Below are 15,968 nucleotides of genomic sequence, written 5' to 3'. Positions count from 1 at the left end.
TTTAGTGGATATCTAAGACATCACAGGTGGTTTCAACACAGGGGCCCCCATATTAGCCTGCTAGCAAGCTACTGCTTATAGCCAGAAACACCTCTTTCCCTCATCCAAGTCATCGAATATATGTGGAGAACTTATGCCAGGTTTTGCATAAGAAAAAAATGTTTGCATATCATATTGAGGAAGGGGAGAAAAAGAGAATTCTAAATATATCACCAAACTATATCATGATTCCATAGGATGAAACCAGGGTATTTAAAGTAGTATCACACTGTTGTAATTCTATAGTGCCCAGAATGGAATGAATATTTTAAAAACTCAAGAAATTGTTGGATAATGTGTTTCACAAACGTTAGGAAACCCTGATGAACAAAATCCTGGACTGACAAGAATCTTCACAGTGTGGGACTTATTCTACACAACAGTTGCATCTGTTTGTGTGGGGTTGGGAAACAGCATGAGATCCTGCATCAGGAGATGTAGCTACAGAGGTTAGGGGAGGTTTGGGGGAAGTATTGAAAGGCCTACATAGGGAAGTTTTTCAGTGCCTCCAACAAACCATCCTTTTCAGCAGCACACACCCCTCATCCATCATGACCATTTCCATGTTTCTGGGTAGCAGGGGGATGAGTGAAGCTGTGTACAGTTCTTTTCCTGTAGCTGGGCACATTGAACATGCAAAAAAAAAAAAAAAACCCACAAGCAAAATTTGCACAGAATAAGTCCCAAATTGCAAATAGCTTTCACAATTCTGTTTTTGAAGACTCTAATGTTTTTGAAGAGACTGTTCTCATCACAGAATTCTGTTCATAAAGACCTCCTAAATCCTACCTTTTGAGTAATGCAACCTCCACCCCCCACAAATGCAGCCATCTCCATGTTATCAAAGAGCAGAGGGATGAACAGGGATGTGTCCAACAATTTTGCAGTAGCTGGATATGTTGCAAGGACAGCATTTGTAGAAACCTTCCAAGTCAAGCCCCCCTGGAGGTCTCTGTAGATACCTGCCACAGTACATCCAGCTGCCGGAAAATAACTGGATGTATCCCCATTCAGCCCCTTACTCTCCAATTACATGGAAATGGCCTTGGTCTGGAGCGCTATTGCTGCTTTCAGTGTGAATTTTAGTGGGCCAGCATAGGGAGACATAGCTACAGAGGTATGACTACATAGCTACTCACACATCTCCCAATGTAGAATCTTGGTCTGTGTTTTAAGCAAACATGCCTGATTCAATGGGTCTCTTCTGGCTGATCATAACCATTGAATTAAGATTTCTTGGACTAATACATGGAGAAGAATATAGCTACCCCTCAAGTTTTGCAGTTTTCTGAATTTTGCAATACAGCTCAACAGGTTTTGTTTTTTAAAAAGCATCAAAATATGTAGTTGGGTCTAAAATGTGTCTCTGAGAGTAAAATGATACCAAAAACATATGAAGGGCATGAAAAATAGTGGAAATTTTCTCATACATATATGCATACATACAAATAAAGCAAAGTGATAGGGAAATGGGACAAAACATACCTATGAAGGATGCATGTGACATGGACCAAAAAAAAGACGAAATATAAATCCTACCCCTGTACAGCCACCATTACATCATAGAAACTTTTAAAGCCCATCAAAGCTAGCATAAATGTATTTTTAACTTATTGGATGTGTCTTCTTTTGCTTTTGTAGATAATGGGATCTCAAGGTAACCTATCAACAAAAGTAGATGAAGAAACCATAGCAAAGATCCAGAACCTCGATAGTAACTACCACAGGAACCTGGAGAGTGTGTTGGGACATATCTTGAACAAAGTGTATGACTTCAATCCTGAACTCCACCCAAATTATGTATATACACTTTAAATCCTGTGTTGAAATGAGTTTTATTTTTATTTTTGAAGAAAATAATGCCAGCCCTCCTGTTAGGCAGAGTGAAAGAGCTTGATTCATTTGGGATTCAGGGATACCATTTTCTTGGGGTACCATTGTAGGGTAGTACATTGTCAATTATTGTATTTTAACACCAGCATGTATTGGGCTGGAAGCCATTTGGATTTTCTTCTTCTGACACCAAAACTGTCATGAGCTGTCTCTGAGCAGAAGGCATTTCTTTCCCTGAATTTGTTGTTTTCTGTATTCCACTGCATATGTAGCTATAATCACTAAGCCAAGAGTATGTTGGTATGCCTAAGATATGTGATGTGACCAGTTCCTCAAAGGTTTCACACAACCATTTGTCAACATGGGCTTCCCCCACCACCACCATTAAAAGAAAACCCTGTAGCAAAGAAATTGTTGATTAATTATTTGGAGGGGGGGGGGATTGGGAGAAACAGAAGAAGTAATTCTTTGACACCAGCAGCTTTTAAGTGGGTGTCTTATACTTTTTTTGCTTATGTTCTCTACTCCTTAAAAAGTGTTCTGTTCATGTGACTTGGAAATCTGCTTGTCACAATATGTGGAATGTTTAAGATAACCATGTATGTAATAAAATAGTACAGAGATATTATTAGACCTAAAATTAAAGCCTTTGCTTCTAATGTGGTACATACAGGAGAGGCAACAATTCTACACACTGAACAGTTTTAAAACTGGGTACTTTTATAATACTGAAATGGGGTATGTGTCAGGAGCCAACTTTAGTAGTCTTCAAACAGTGATATTAAGGTTACTAGGTGTGCCTCTGGAGATGAATTTAGTCTCTGCTAAATACACATTAAAGAGCATCAGCATGTTGTAGTTTGAGCACTGGACTACAGCTCTGGTGACCGTAGTTTGAATCCCTGCTTAGCCATGGAAACCCACTGGATGGCCTTCAGCAAGTCACACTCTTTGAGCCTTAGAGGAAGTCAAAGGCAAACCTCTTCTGAAAAACTTGCCAAGAAAATCCCATGATAGGATTGCCTTAGGGTCACCATAAGTTGGCAATGATTTAAAATTGCTGCTGTGCTCCTTCAAGTTGTTTCAGACTTATGGTGACCATAAGTCAAACCTGTCACAGGGATTTTTGGGGCTGAGGATGTGTGACTTACACAAGGTCACCCAGTGGGCTTACATGGCCAAGTGGCAAATCAAACCCTGATCTCCAGAGTCATAGCCCAACACTCAAGCTGAAAGCACACAACAAATACGCACTAAACATCTATGTAAATTCCTGAAAATTGATTGAAGCAAAAGTCAGAATGGTAACTAGATGTGATGAATGCAGTTTAACATGGAGAAATGGATGGAGTAAGTAGAAACAGGCATGAAAAAATCAGATTGGTTTGTATTTCACTTAGTATTTACTCACTTCTCATTTCCTTAGTCAGTATATGAAACAGATCTGGTTTTCCTTTTTGCAATTTTGTCATGCAGTTCTTCAAACAAGGAAAGTGTACAACAATAGCTAGATGAGAGAAACCATGTGTATACTGAGGGAGGAACAGCTTTATATAAAATAAAAGTATTGTCAAAAATGTATGTTATTAGGCAAATACTCACCTAATATTTATTATGTATATGTACAGAAAGCTGTACATATAGGAAAAGCCTTTTAAAAATTCACAAGTTGGTAAGCAAAGAGTGAATGAAATGTCCTTGCTACCTCCCTGCTGTTTCTTAAAAGTACTTAGAATAAAATAAATCATGTGAGGGGTAGGCAGATATGTTTATACCTACAGAATCCAACTCATCTTGATGCAAAGTTTAGAAATCTTGCCTCCCTCTGAAGATTCCAGATTCACAAAAGCCCTGCTTATCACTGCCCATGCACATCTGAAGGTGTAACACTTTCAAAAAGCATTTTGACTGGACTGAGACTGTCAAGCACAAGTTCTGTGGCAATCCATTTGGCTGTCATAAAAGAGTCAGAGGGGCCGACATGGCTGCAACTTAAACTCAAGTCTAAAGAAATCAACTAGTGAATCAGAAAGGGGTGCCTGAAGCCAGGCACAAGGTGTGTGGTGGAGTAGGGTGGATCCAGCTTACATTGGAAAACTGGCAAGAAATGTTAGACCAAAGGAAGGAGAGTGAGGGAGACTGCCTGAGAAGAAGGAATCTGTTGCAGCAGCCTCGCCATGCCAAATGAAAACACCATAACAGCAAACCCATGCCAACCGCAGGCTTGCCTTCTGCAGTTTGAGCTTCCGTGGACAGCAAGCCCTGGCTTTTTCAATTGGCGCATGTACATGCAGTGGCACAAGTTTGAGCATGTGCCCACTGAAAAGAATGGAACTTAAGGTCCTGCATTTTTTGCTGTCCGCTGGGGGATCAGAAGAGATTCCTCCATGGGTAACAAGGGCATACAATATGAGTCCATTTTAATGGTGTGGGGGTTCAGGCTGCACCAGGTGACACCATAAGGGAGGGTGTCACCACTGCTCCCAAAACATTGGCTTTTGGCAGAAATAGGCTGTGGCATTCACCAGAGTCCCTTTAAAATGCTGAAGAGATGGTGTGAGTGGGGAAAGACTCGGTGAAAGGAGAGGCCCAAGGTTTTGGTTTTTTTAAATTAAATTAATTTGTTTTAAAATTTATATTTTTTAAAAAAATTAAATCATTATTTTTAAATTTTCTTTAAAAATATCACATCTTAATTTTTGCTTAACCACTTGAAATACATTTAGGGTATATTATTGTAATTAAAGATATAATTCTAATTTTGCTAGTTGCTTATGACACATCTATTGCCATTACATTCAGTGATATACAGGAATTACAATTTATGAGTAACATTAGTAGAAAAAACATAACTAAGGATTTTGTATGATGCGGTATGGGAGGAGGTCAATGAAGTTACTGCACCAAGTAATGCCAACCTAAGTGATGCCACTGTGGCAAGGCATCCTTTTGCAGAACAGTAGTGGAAGATAGTGCTTAATTATTTCCAAGACTTTTAAAATATATATATAATTGTTCAAAAAATAAAAGAAAAATAGCCTCAAAAATAGGCTCAACATTTATCAAGGAAATAAACCAGAAATTGTATCCTAGTTTGTTTCCTTGTCCTGGGACTAAAACAACTTTAAGGGAGTAAACAATCTAGAGAAGTGGTTCCCAACCTTTGGTCCTCCGGGTGATCTGGACTTAAGCTACCAGAAGCCACTGCTAATTTGGCCAACAGTCAGAAATTCTGGGAACTAAAGTCTAAAATATCTTTAGTTTGAATGAAAGGATCTAGAGAAATATCCCCACAGAAAATTGTATTTTAAAATTTATAATGCAGCCAAGATGGTAGGTGTAGAGGAGAAGGTGCTCCACAAACCTACAGAAGGACAACACAGTAGTTTTTTGTGGGTTTTTCGGGCTACGTGGCCAGATTCTAGAAGATTTTCTGCCTGACGTTTCACCAGCATCTGTGGCTGGCATTTTCAGAGTCCTTGAGCCCCTGGCTATTGCCTGACCCTGGTCTTCCTGAAGTACAGGAGTCTCTCACCCATGTTCTTGCTGCATTCCCTGAGTTTTCCAGGCATGAGAAGAGAGAGAGAGATCATTCTACACGACTTGTCCTTGCCCTATTACCTGGGTTTGTTGGCAGTGGCAGCTGGTGGCATCCATATCAGTGGAGCAGTGAATACTCTCTGAATTTTCAAGTGAGCACTCAGGGCAAGGAGAGAAGAAATGGAGAAAATAAACCATAATTTGGTCATCTGAGGTACAATTTATAGTTACAGCAAGAAACGATAGTATAATGAGGAAATGCAGCCAGTGTTAGAATAAGGACCACCCTCAATATTTTACTTTTCCATTCACTTTTACAGCATAATTAAGATAACCAGAAATTATTAACTCTTGGCTCTATGGATTTATGACAAACATCAGTGGCTAATATTCTGAGCAGGAGGATAGTCTCACCTTGCAATGGTGGAATTGACCCCCTAACCTGCTTGGATCACAGGCCTCATTGATAAAAGGCTCCACAGAGACTCATGTGCACAACAAGGCAGTTTGTTCCCCCTTATATCCAGAGTTCTTCTCACCATGTCAAATGCAACCCTGGAAGATTCACCTCAAATTTAATCACTCTACTTCAGGAGATGCACAGAGAACTGGAAACTAGGTCCAGCACTTGTGTGTAGAGTACTACATGTTACTCTTATGTCTCAGACATAATGTTGCCCCTGCCTGTCATGAAACTAACACTTTAGTGGCTCATCTACCAATGAAGGCTGAACCTTATATCTAGCTTCATCTGAGTAGTCCAGGGGTGGGCAACTGGGTCAGGTCTATGGACCAATTTTTCATCCTCTTGGGGCTACATGGAGTGTCAAAATTGCCACTGGCAAAGGCACAGATATGGCTGAAACTCTACATCTGATTATCAAAACAAAAGGTACTGTTTGATGTTAAACAGCAAAGAAGTATCTGCCATTTGCTCAAAAGCTGAATTACTGCTCCTGGAGGCTTCCTGGAGGATAGGATAGAGAAAACGGGCAGTCCGGGAAGACTGGAGAAGTCAAAGAACACAAAAATACCTTTGGAGATCTACATACAGCCACAGGGTTTTACGTTGCTCACCCCAAAGCAATCCCCATTGAAAGCAATGGCACTAATGCCCTAACAGACACATGCAGGACTTCACTGCAAGTCAGTTAAAATATTTATCTCTAATGATAATAGGGACTGCTTGGAAAATTTAGTTTCTCTTCACTCCCCACTGGTACCATATTAAAAGTGAAGAATGTTACATGCCTTTTGCTTTACATTTCACCTTACATGCAGTGTCTGATAAAAGATCCAGTGGACTTGCTTGCCAAACAAACTGATGTTTTCCTCATTCTGCATTTCTCAAGAAGACTTGCCAGTCATTATTCCAGTTTTGCATTTTTACCATTGTAGGGAAGAGAGGTTAGAAGGACTTAAGGCTTTGCTAAAAAAAAAAAAAAGGATTAAACCAGCTAAAAGGACAAAAACAGAGGGAAATTTTCCCATGATCTCATGCAGTTAATTAAAAAAATAAAAACTAGGAGGATGGTGCGGAGCCCTTGTTGCTGCAATGGTGTGCTTTCAAGATATTTCTGACTTACGGCAACTCTGAAGTGAGACTATCACAGGGTCTTCTTGGCAAGATTTGTTCAGAGGGGAGGGTTGCTTTGCCGAGGCTGAGAAAGTCTGACTTGCCCACCATCAATGAGTGGCTTTCCAGGGCTCAGTGAGGATTCGAACCCAGTTCTTCAGAGTCATAGCCAGGTTGACCAAACATCCTCCTTTGCTCAGACATGTCATACATTTCAACCTGCTATCTGGAAGGAATTCTAAAATGTGAGCTGGTTTGAAACCCAGTGTGGATTAGTAGTAGTAGTAGTAGTTGTTGTTGTTGTTGTTGTTATTATTATTACATTTTATTTAATCATAGAATATAAAATATACACACATCTTTATATACCCATTACACTAAATGTATATTTTATCTAACACCTATTTCCTAATACATTTCTACTCCTTAATATATTTAACAGAGAGGTTCTTTTCTGTCCATACTATCACTCTTCTATCCTTTTAAATCTACTACCATCCATTTCCTTATCTTCCTTTCTCCCTCCTCCTCTTACCTGATCTCTAACTTCTTATCCTTTCTTCCTCTTCCTCCTTCTCCCTCCATCATCCTTCCTACCCATTATCACTGTTCTCTCTTCTGCCTTCTTCCGCCTTCCCATCCTACTCTATTCCCTATGACCCTTCCCATCACACTTCCTCGCACCTTCTCACAGAAACCCAGTGTGGATCATTTTTAAACACCCCCTGCCTTTGGCCATAAAACCTGTCCTTGTGTCATCTGGTGCCTTAGAGGGCAAGCAAGAGGTAGCTCAAAAGATCTATTATTGCTGCCACCACCATTGTTGCAAAGAGCTTGTTTTCACCAAGCAAACCAAAATCAAGGTGTAAGACAGGCTGCAACTGGCATAGGAGCCCCATTTTTAAAAAATAAATAAATAAATGCATGCAGGGAACTCTAGGAAAAAGTGGCTTGTGCTGGGAACAGGTTATCTGGGTGACTGGAAGGGAAGAACATTCACGAACAGGGAACAGTGTCAGTCTGAGAGACAGCCAAGGTTGCAGTTTTCTCTATTTCAGTAGCTCAAGCAAAGAGGAGGAGAGGAGGAAGAAGCCTTGGAATATCAGAAGGTGCAGGAGGGGCAAAAACCAGGGATGAGGAGGGGTGATTTGAATGAAGTTCATCAGAAAAAATATGGTTGAGTACATAGTAAAATACGTAGATGCAATATAGCTGTAATTAAACCATATGGAATGAATTTTATATTAGCATTTTGAGCTTTTATTTTGTAATTTCCTACATTTCCCTTGAATGTCCAATATTTTGTGGTGCCTTCTCCTCTTTTGTGGCTTTGACACCTGGTCACCCTGTTTGTAGTCCAATGCTGAAACCACTACACTGTGCTGGCCCCTATGGGGAGCCATTAGGTTAGTTAAAATCAGTCTCGGGGCCACAGGCAGCCTACAACCCTGAGTCTTCATACCTCTTTCCAAACAGGTTTTGAAAAAGCCCGTGATAGGCATAAAACAGCTGTAGGAGTTAAAAATATTAACTGCACCTCTGCAAAGAGGTTTCCATTTCAATTTTTAAAAAGCAATGTGTGGGGGGAGCATATTGGGTCCTGTGGGAGAGGAAATCTAGCCCTTGCACCATACTTGGTTCACCACTTCTTTAAAGATTTGCACCCACTGGATGGAGTTCCTGCCACTATGCACCCTTACTTCTCCCTCTATCCAACAGATGTGTTCCCTATAACTAAAAGGAATGGTAAACATGTTCCATATATATGTGACCCATATATCTAAGTCCCCCCTTAAAAAAAAAGATATGCTGCCATTTTTTTCTAATTATTTTTTATTTCATTTTTACAATAAAACACATAAAGTCTGTATAACAATGACAAAAACAATGGCAACAAAAATTTTGGCTGAGGGAAGAAAGGCAAATCTGGAGATTTCCAGGAAGGACATTTAACCCTTTAAAAATGTGTGCTGCCTACATAGGCTTTGTTTTTGATGAAAATTTACTTCCTTTAAATCCAGAAATTGACATCTGGTAATTTCCAGTTCAGTCTATAGTGGGGCCCAGACAGAGGCTTGGAAATGATCCACCAAAGAAGCCTTTACAGTGAAGATGCACAGTACGTTTCCAACTGATAAACTGCTCACTTTTGTTTCTTGGCTTTTTCTCTGGAGACTCCCAAACAGGACTTTGTCACATTCACTGCTCCCATATCATTCTAGGCCTAGGAAAGCCCTTTATTTTAACATAAACATTACCAGAATGGGAAAGTTGAAAGGTTATTGTTGTTTTAACTTGCTGTATGGCTCAAGACAAAACCTTGCTCTTGAGGTTTTCTATGTTTAAGACCAGAGTAGGAATCATGCAGCCTTCCAGGTGTTACTGAACTGCAGCTTCCATCATTCCAAGACATTGTATGTGATTGAAGTTACAGTTAGGTTTCCCAGGGATCCTGTTTTATATGAGACATACTGCATTTAGGGACTAAAATTCCAATAAGGTATGGTATCATACAGAGTTCCCCAAATACCATAGTTCTTGATCTGGTGAGAGTGAATGCCAAAAGACTAAGGATCTAATTCTTCACTAATTTTCATCTCAAAGCAACCAATGAGTAATTTTAATAATTTTCTCCCCACAGATTTTGGAGGCTATTCGTAATTTGGGACTTATTCTGCACAAAATTCACACATGGTTATTTTGAACAGAAAACCCTATTCCCTTTGCAAATCAATCACATGTGGATTTTGTGCAGAATATGTCCCAAATTGCAGCATTTTGTGTGCCATAAAAAAGCATTTTCCATGCACAAAATATTTCCTGCACAAAATATGCTGTTTGAGGCATCCTTATGTATTCCCAGTAGTTTGGGCCATCTTTTAAAAAGAAAGTGTGTTCAGTTCCTTGAGCTAAATTATTTATTTCAAAATCTTCTCACTGCTTTAAATAAAATAAAATAAATAAATATTTTTAAAAGATTATCTCCTTAGTTTGGCCAATGCATGCATCTTTTGCTTTCATTTCTCTCTCATATTCCATTCATCTAATATACTAGGTTTTGATTTAACTTTTTAAAAACACAAAAAACTTTTACTCTTCCAGAGAAGGAGCTGGCAGAGAGATATACCAAATGTCAACACTAGGTGGCACTGTGGACTTAGCAAAGTCCATAGAAATTTATCAGCTGTGTCAATTTAACCCAAAGAAACAGCAAAAATATTTTGAAAACTGTACACTGAAATGATATATTTGACATGTATCAGTTATGAATCTCTATAGTAACAGCTTTCTGTCCTACATATAACCCCCCCCCCCACACACACACACACACACACACACTCACAAAAACAAACCTAAAAAAAGTCTTGTGATAGTTTTAGGGGTAAAGTCCACTACAGATGCCATACCTAAAAGGTATCTGATGATCTCCGTTCTCAGTGGCTTATATTGTTTCCTCATCTTTTCAAGTATGTTTTAAAAGTTTCCCTCACCTTTCAGATATGTACTCAAGAGGCTTTCTATCACTCAAGAGTGGAAAAGCAGAGGAGAGCACTTACTAAAATGGGATGTAAAAAGTATGTGAGGCCAAGAAAGGAGGGACAAAATTTGCTTTTTCATTGTTGGAAGAATCCTTCTGATGCCCTTCCTGCATATCATTTGGAGGAACTGAAAGTCATCTGGGTCATCTTATAACAATCATGCACACTGGCCAAGGATGGCCTGATCATTGACCATGATGATGCAGCCCAGTTTGGGCAGCAGATTTTGTAGTAATACGAAATGGTGACAGCATGTCAGGTGATGATTTTATTTTTATCGCCATTTTAAGGGGAGCCATTATTTTTTGATGTGACAAAATTGCACCACTGGAAAGATTCTAATGAATACTTCTTGTCTTGGCACATTGAGACAACGATTCAAAGATTCTCCAAACCACTCAAGAGATCTCAGATTTGGTGCCAAACCGAGAAGGCTCTGGTTTCACTGTGGATTTTGGAATATGCTCCAAAAATATAAATGATATACAGTGCACCCAAGCCATATTCAGGCATGCCATATGCGATTTTCAGCTTATGCTGAAGCCGCACTGTAATAAAATGAATGGTGTGCGCCACAAGCACGAGCCCCATTGAATACAAGCATACATGTTTTTTGCCTTATGCGGGGGTCCAGAATGGATCCCCACGTAAGATAAGGGCCCACTGTAATATATAATTAGCATGAGCTTGAATTACTTATTGCAATTACCTAACTTATCGTGACACATTTTTGACTGGTTCACATTCATGGTCCCTAGGTATTCAGTATCTCCATCCTGTGAGCTATTTCCAGTGCAAGGAGGAATAGTTCTTCTGATTGTTGCACTGGAGATTGCAAAAGGGAGGGATTCAAAATGCTATTCTGCAGCATCCAAATCTAGAGGAGAATAGACCACCATTGCTCACAGTGGCTACACATTGGTGGCATTAAGCTAGGGGAATCTAGAATCCCAGCCATTACTAATGTAATATAATATATTATAGAATAGAATAGAATATTAATTAAATAGGACTATACTATGTATAATATTCTTGTCTCTGGGCAAAAAAAAAAAAATCTCTTTTCGCTTTGTGAAACTAAGCAATCACACAATTAGGAAAGGACAGCCTTGTTGACCGAGTGCTATTACTTTTAGTAGCTAATGCAACAAAGCAACAGTTATCTTGTGCATTTCACAGAGATGCACTACAAGATTCACATTAAAATGTGCAAATTTTCTCTGAGACTAAACCACCAAAAAGCCCACCATCTTGTTGTGTCTTGCATCAAGAAGAAAAATTCCAAAGCTTTCAAATTTACTGCTCAATACCAAATCAGCATTTACATCCAGACCTCAGGCACCAAATGTTTCATGCTATGTCTGCTCTTCATTTTTCCCCCTATGGCTTCTGCAGTGTGACTCTTTCAAAGACAAGAAGGAAAACAGTTTGTTGATCTATCCGTGTCTATTCAAGAGCATTCAAGGATACATAAAGCAGCTGAATCTGAAATAGGAAGGCCAAAATCTCACTGAGGCAGTGAAAATTGTATCGCAGCTGTTCAGCTATTTATATGGCACACCTTCCAACTGTCCGGATTTTGCAGGGGCAGTCCCAATTAATCCTCTGTCATTCCACTTCAGCTGCTTTTAAAATGTTCCAGTTTGTTTCACCTCCTCCTACTTTCCTTCTTTGTCCTCAGCTTACATCAGTTGTTGCAGACTGAGTTCAAAGCACAAAAGTAGTTTATACTCAACCCAGTGCAAGAGGAAGGTGCAGACACTTGCTCCTCCCAGTAGAGTGAAGCAAAAGTAAATTCCTGCAACTCGTGTTTCTTCATTAATAACTTTTGCCATCTTGACCATACTGCAGTGTTCAATCACATCTGTTCCAGTTTTTCTCTATGAAATGCTGGAGGACAGGATATGACTGAAAGATTATTCATGCAACCATGAAATATATTTATTTTATTTCATTTTATTTATATCCCACCTTTCTCCCAGCACAGGATCCAAGGCAGCATAATGTGTTTTAAAATCACAATTATATATTACTTCCAAGAAGGGTCTCTCTCCTGTCCTCACCAGCATGCCTGGGATGGTGGTGGGACTGAAAGAAAGCCCTCCCCTGCAGATCTTAGAGCACATCAGGCTCATATATAGAGGCTCAAAACAAATGTTCAGCTTAAGGTTAAAAAAATGAGCAAATCAGGAGTAGTGTAGAAATGTTTCCTATAAAAGCTTTCTTTGCATTCACAATAACTGTCTATGTGTGTATGCGTGTACAAAGCAAGATATTTGAGTCTCTACCTGTGGTCATAAGTGGTACTAACTGTGTACCACAGGAATTATAGTTCTGTTGGTACATTATGATAGTGGTTGTACTTTTCCCAGGTTTCCACACCAGTGATGGGGAAAAGCAAATAAAGACCCTGTACAGACCAGTACTTTGTGCTGGCCTGCGGACAGGGTCAGGGCACAACGAGCTGACACTGGATACCCTGACTCCACTCCCAAGGCGTCATGATGCTGCACACCCCTCCAGTTGATGCTTGGCATCATGGCACATCTCCAGCACTGCATCTACACAATGCAGTGCCAAAGGGCCACCATACAGCCATGCTGTCACGGCTATGGCACCCTTTGCAGGGTGCAAAAAGAAGCTGCTTTTTGTGGCTCCTTTTTGCCCTCTCCAGAGGCCAGATCGAGGCAACAGTGTAAGGTTGTCATGGCCCTGATCTGACCAGGAAAGGGGCGGCTGCATAGGCCCAAAGTTTGCTGACAACTTGTTTCTCCAATACCTTACTTCCTTCACAGGTGCTGTCCCCATGCTCTTTTTCCTCCAACATCTATGCCACCTCTTTGTGACTGAGTTGCATACTGTCCATTCATGGCCTGAGGTCCAAGATATGGAAGTGGCAGGAGGAACATTGGTGCCACTCTCGTGGATTTGTTGGTGATGGTAGTATTCATTGAATTTATATCCTGCCTTTCCTCACCAGACCTCATCATGGCTGACAGTTCTACACAAAAACAGAGTCAAAGTCACAGATATTATTTTATTTCTTTATTTGGTTTTTTGTTTGTTTGTTTGTTTTATTGTGGTATTTATACCCCACCCTTCAGCCCTAAAGGCTATCAGAGCAGCTTACAATTATTATTTTTAATAATATTATTTTAATAATATTATTGTTTTAATTATTATTTTTATTATTTTTAATATTTAATATTACAAATATTATTTTAATATTTAATATTACAAATATTATTTTTAATATTTTAATAATTATTTTTAAAAATAATCTTATTTTTAATAAGATTTTATTAGACACATAAAATAACAAATCTCAAATCATGAATTAAACACAATCTAAAATGTACAGATATCTAAAATAATTAATTTCAAATATCTGAGAGTGGACCCTCTGTGAGGTAAATATTACTACTTTGTTCAACGATGCTTCATATTCCCATGGAAATTGGGGAGGAAACTATTTTTCAGCCTTAGCCTCAAACTGAAAGAATATTGTGCCCATAGGATTAATATTTGGGTGTAGAAACTGGAAGAATCTTTTAGGAAGTGCCCTGTGGCTGCTGAAGTAATTTGGCAACGGAGCCTCAGAAATATTTATGAGGACCTTTGGGCAACCTTAAAGAGATCAGAGAAAGAGACTGAGTGGGTGTGTCTGGAAACTATTTCAGATCTAATATTTTAAATAGTTTACCTATCTAGAGTTATGCATTTTTAATATGGGAAACAGCGCTAGGCAGCAATGTTTTCAAATTTATTAAAGCTTCCTCATGCAGAGATTAACATCTGACTTTCAGCAAATGCAGCAGCTTCATTGAGCAAGTTTTCCTTGGTTGCTAGGATAGCTATATAGGCTGAGGACTACCCTGTCCTTTGAGGTAATGTCACAGACTCCCGCTGCACATAGCAGCTGAAAGCATTCTCTTCAAAATTCTTATTGGATCTTCCTGTACTGAACTAGATCTTCTGAACAGGTCTTCTAATCATGTTGATTTTAATGAAAGCAGAAACATCTGTGCAGCTGATAACCTTGCTCCCTCACTGATCCTAAACTTGTAAATGCTTCTGCTCACTTTCACATGACCATGGACTTGTCTACATGGGCCAAAAGAACAGATTTGCCAACACCCTCACTACAACCTGTCTTCACAACACTGGTCCAAAGCCTCAATTCATCTGCAAACTGTCTTCACAATGTGAGACTAGTTCTGCATCAAATGCAGGTCAAGCTTGCCTTAAACCTTGTTTAAAAGATATACTTTTTGCTCCAGATTTTTCAGGAAAATCTCCCTGTATGAACTGGTCTGGGCTCTAAGATCCTCTGGAGAGGCCCTTTTTTCCATCTCACCACCTTCACAAGCACAGTTGGTAGGGAGGCAAGAGAGGACCTTCTCAGTAGCTGCTCCTAGACTCTGGAACTCCCTTCCTAGGGAGGCCAGAATGGTTACTTCCTGGTTGGCCTTCTGCCGGCAGTCTAAAACCTACTTGTTCAGACAGGCTTTTAAAAGTGAATGTTTGTAAAGGACCGGCTTGGGATGTTGTTTCATTTTAAAGTATTTTATACAGTTTTATCTTTTAAAAATGTATTTTATTCTTTTAATAGCTATCTAGTTTAACACTATAATAATTTAATTCCATTTAATTGAATTGTTCTTTTAATATTGTGAAGCCACTCTGAGTCCCAGTTTTGGGAAAGAGCGGGATACAAATAAATATAATAATAATAAAATAATATAACACTCTGTAACAACACCAACTGTTTACACTTACATCCGGCTGTGCCACCTGGTGGTGGTGATACTAGCACAAGTCACTTTCTCTGAGATCACAGCAAAGTGCATAACCATGTGATCGATGAGGGACACGTTATTTTTGACCTCAGGGCACACTCGCACAGCAGGACATATGTGTAGACAGCCTCTCAAATGCAGAGGTAATGGGAGGGAGAGATTCAGGGCAGCTCTGGGGTCAGAATACTTCAGGAGCAGCCCAGAGTATTCTAGCCAGTGTAGACCTGCCCCATGAGTCCAAGCCTCATTCAGATCCTTCCATGTCAATGCCACAAAGCTCCATCCCACATTTCACAGATGAAAACTGGGATGTATGTAGCCAAGCAATATCAGGCTATGGTCACAATGGCCAAAGATATCTATGAGGAAGAACACAGGCTAAGAGAGGCTGCAGCAGTTTGCTTTTGACTATGCCTACAGGAAAGGGCAAGAATCTGTCCCCTCCTCTCCTCTCCTGTCTGCAAAATTAACTGAAAGCAAACTACTCTTACATTTTGCAGCAACTGAAGTAAGTGAAGGAGAAAGGGGGAAAGGAAAGATGAGAGAGAAGCTGAAATATTTTAAAAACTTTTTTGGGGGGGGAATGGGACAATAGAGGGTTTTTCACAACTGTTCTGCCAGATTGGAACCACTGGAGGATAT

The 15,968-nt window shown here is 39.6% G+C and overlaps 1 protein-coding gene across 1 annotated transcript in view; it reads left to right on the top strand.

Annotated features, from left to right (window-relative positions):
* The window catches only part of LOC149316908 (V-type proton ATPase subunit G 3-like), a 30,673-nt gene extending 28,412 nt beyond the window's left edge, over nucleotides 1-2,261 (top strand). The window contains exon 3 of the mRNA XM_089518777.1: nucleotides 1,681-2,261. Within this exon, the coding sequence (XP_089374903.1) occupies nucleotides 1,681-1,854 (174 nt within the window). The 3' untranslated portion in view covers nucleotides 1,855-2,261. The remainder of the gene's footprint in view (nucleotides 1-1,680) is intronic.
* The last annotated feature ends 13,707 nt before the right edge of the window (nucleotides 2,262-15,968 follow it).

Source organism: Sceloporus occidentalis, unplaced genomic scaffold, assembly GCF_023333645.1.
Source record: "Sceloporus occidentalis isolate IW3139 unplaced genomic scaffold, rSceOcc1.0.p SCAF_3, whole genome shotgun sequence".
In the NCBI taxonomy this organism is placed as follows: Eukaryota; Metazoa; Chordata; class Lepidosauria; order Squamata; family Phrynosomatidae; genus Sceloporus; species Sceloporus occidentalis.
Note: the sequence above shows the minus strand (reverse complement) of the source record. Positions and strands in the feature narration are given on the sequence as shown.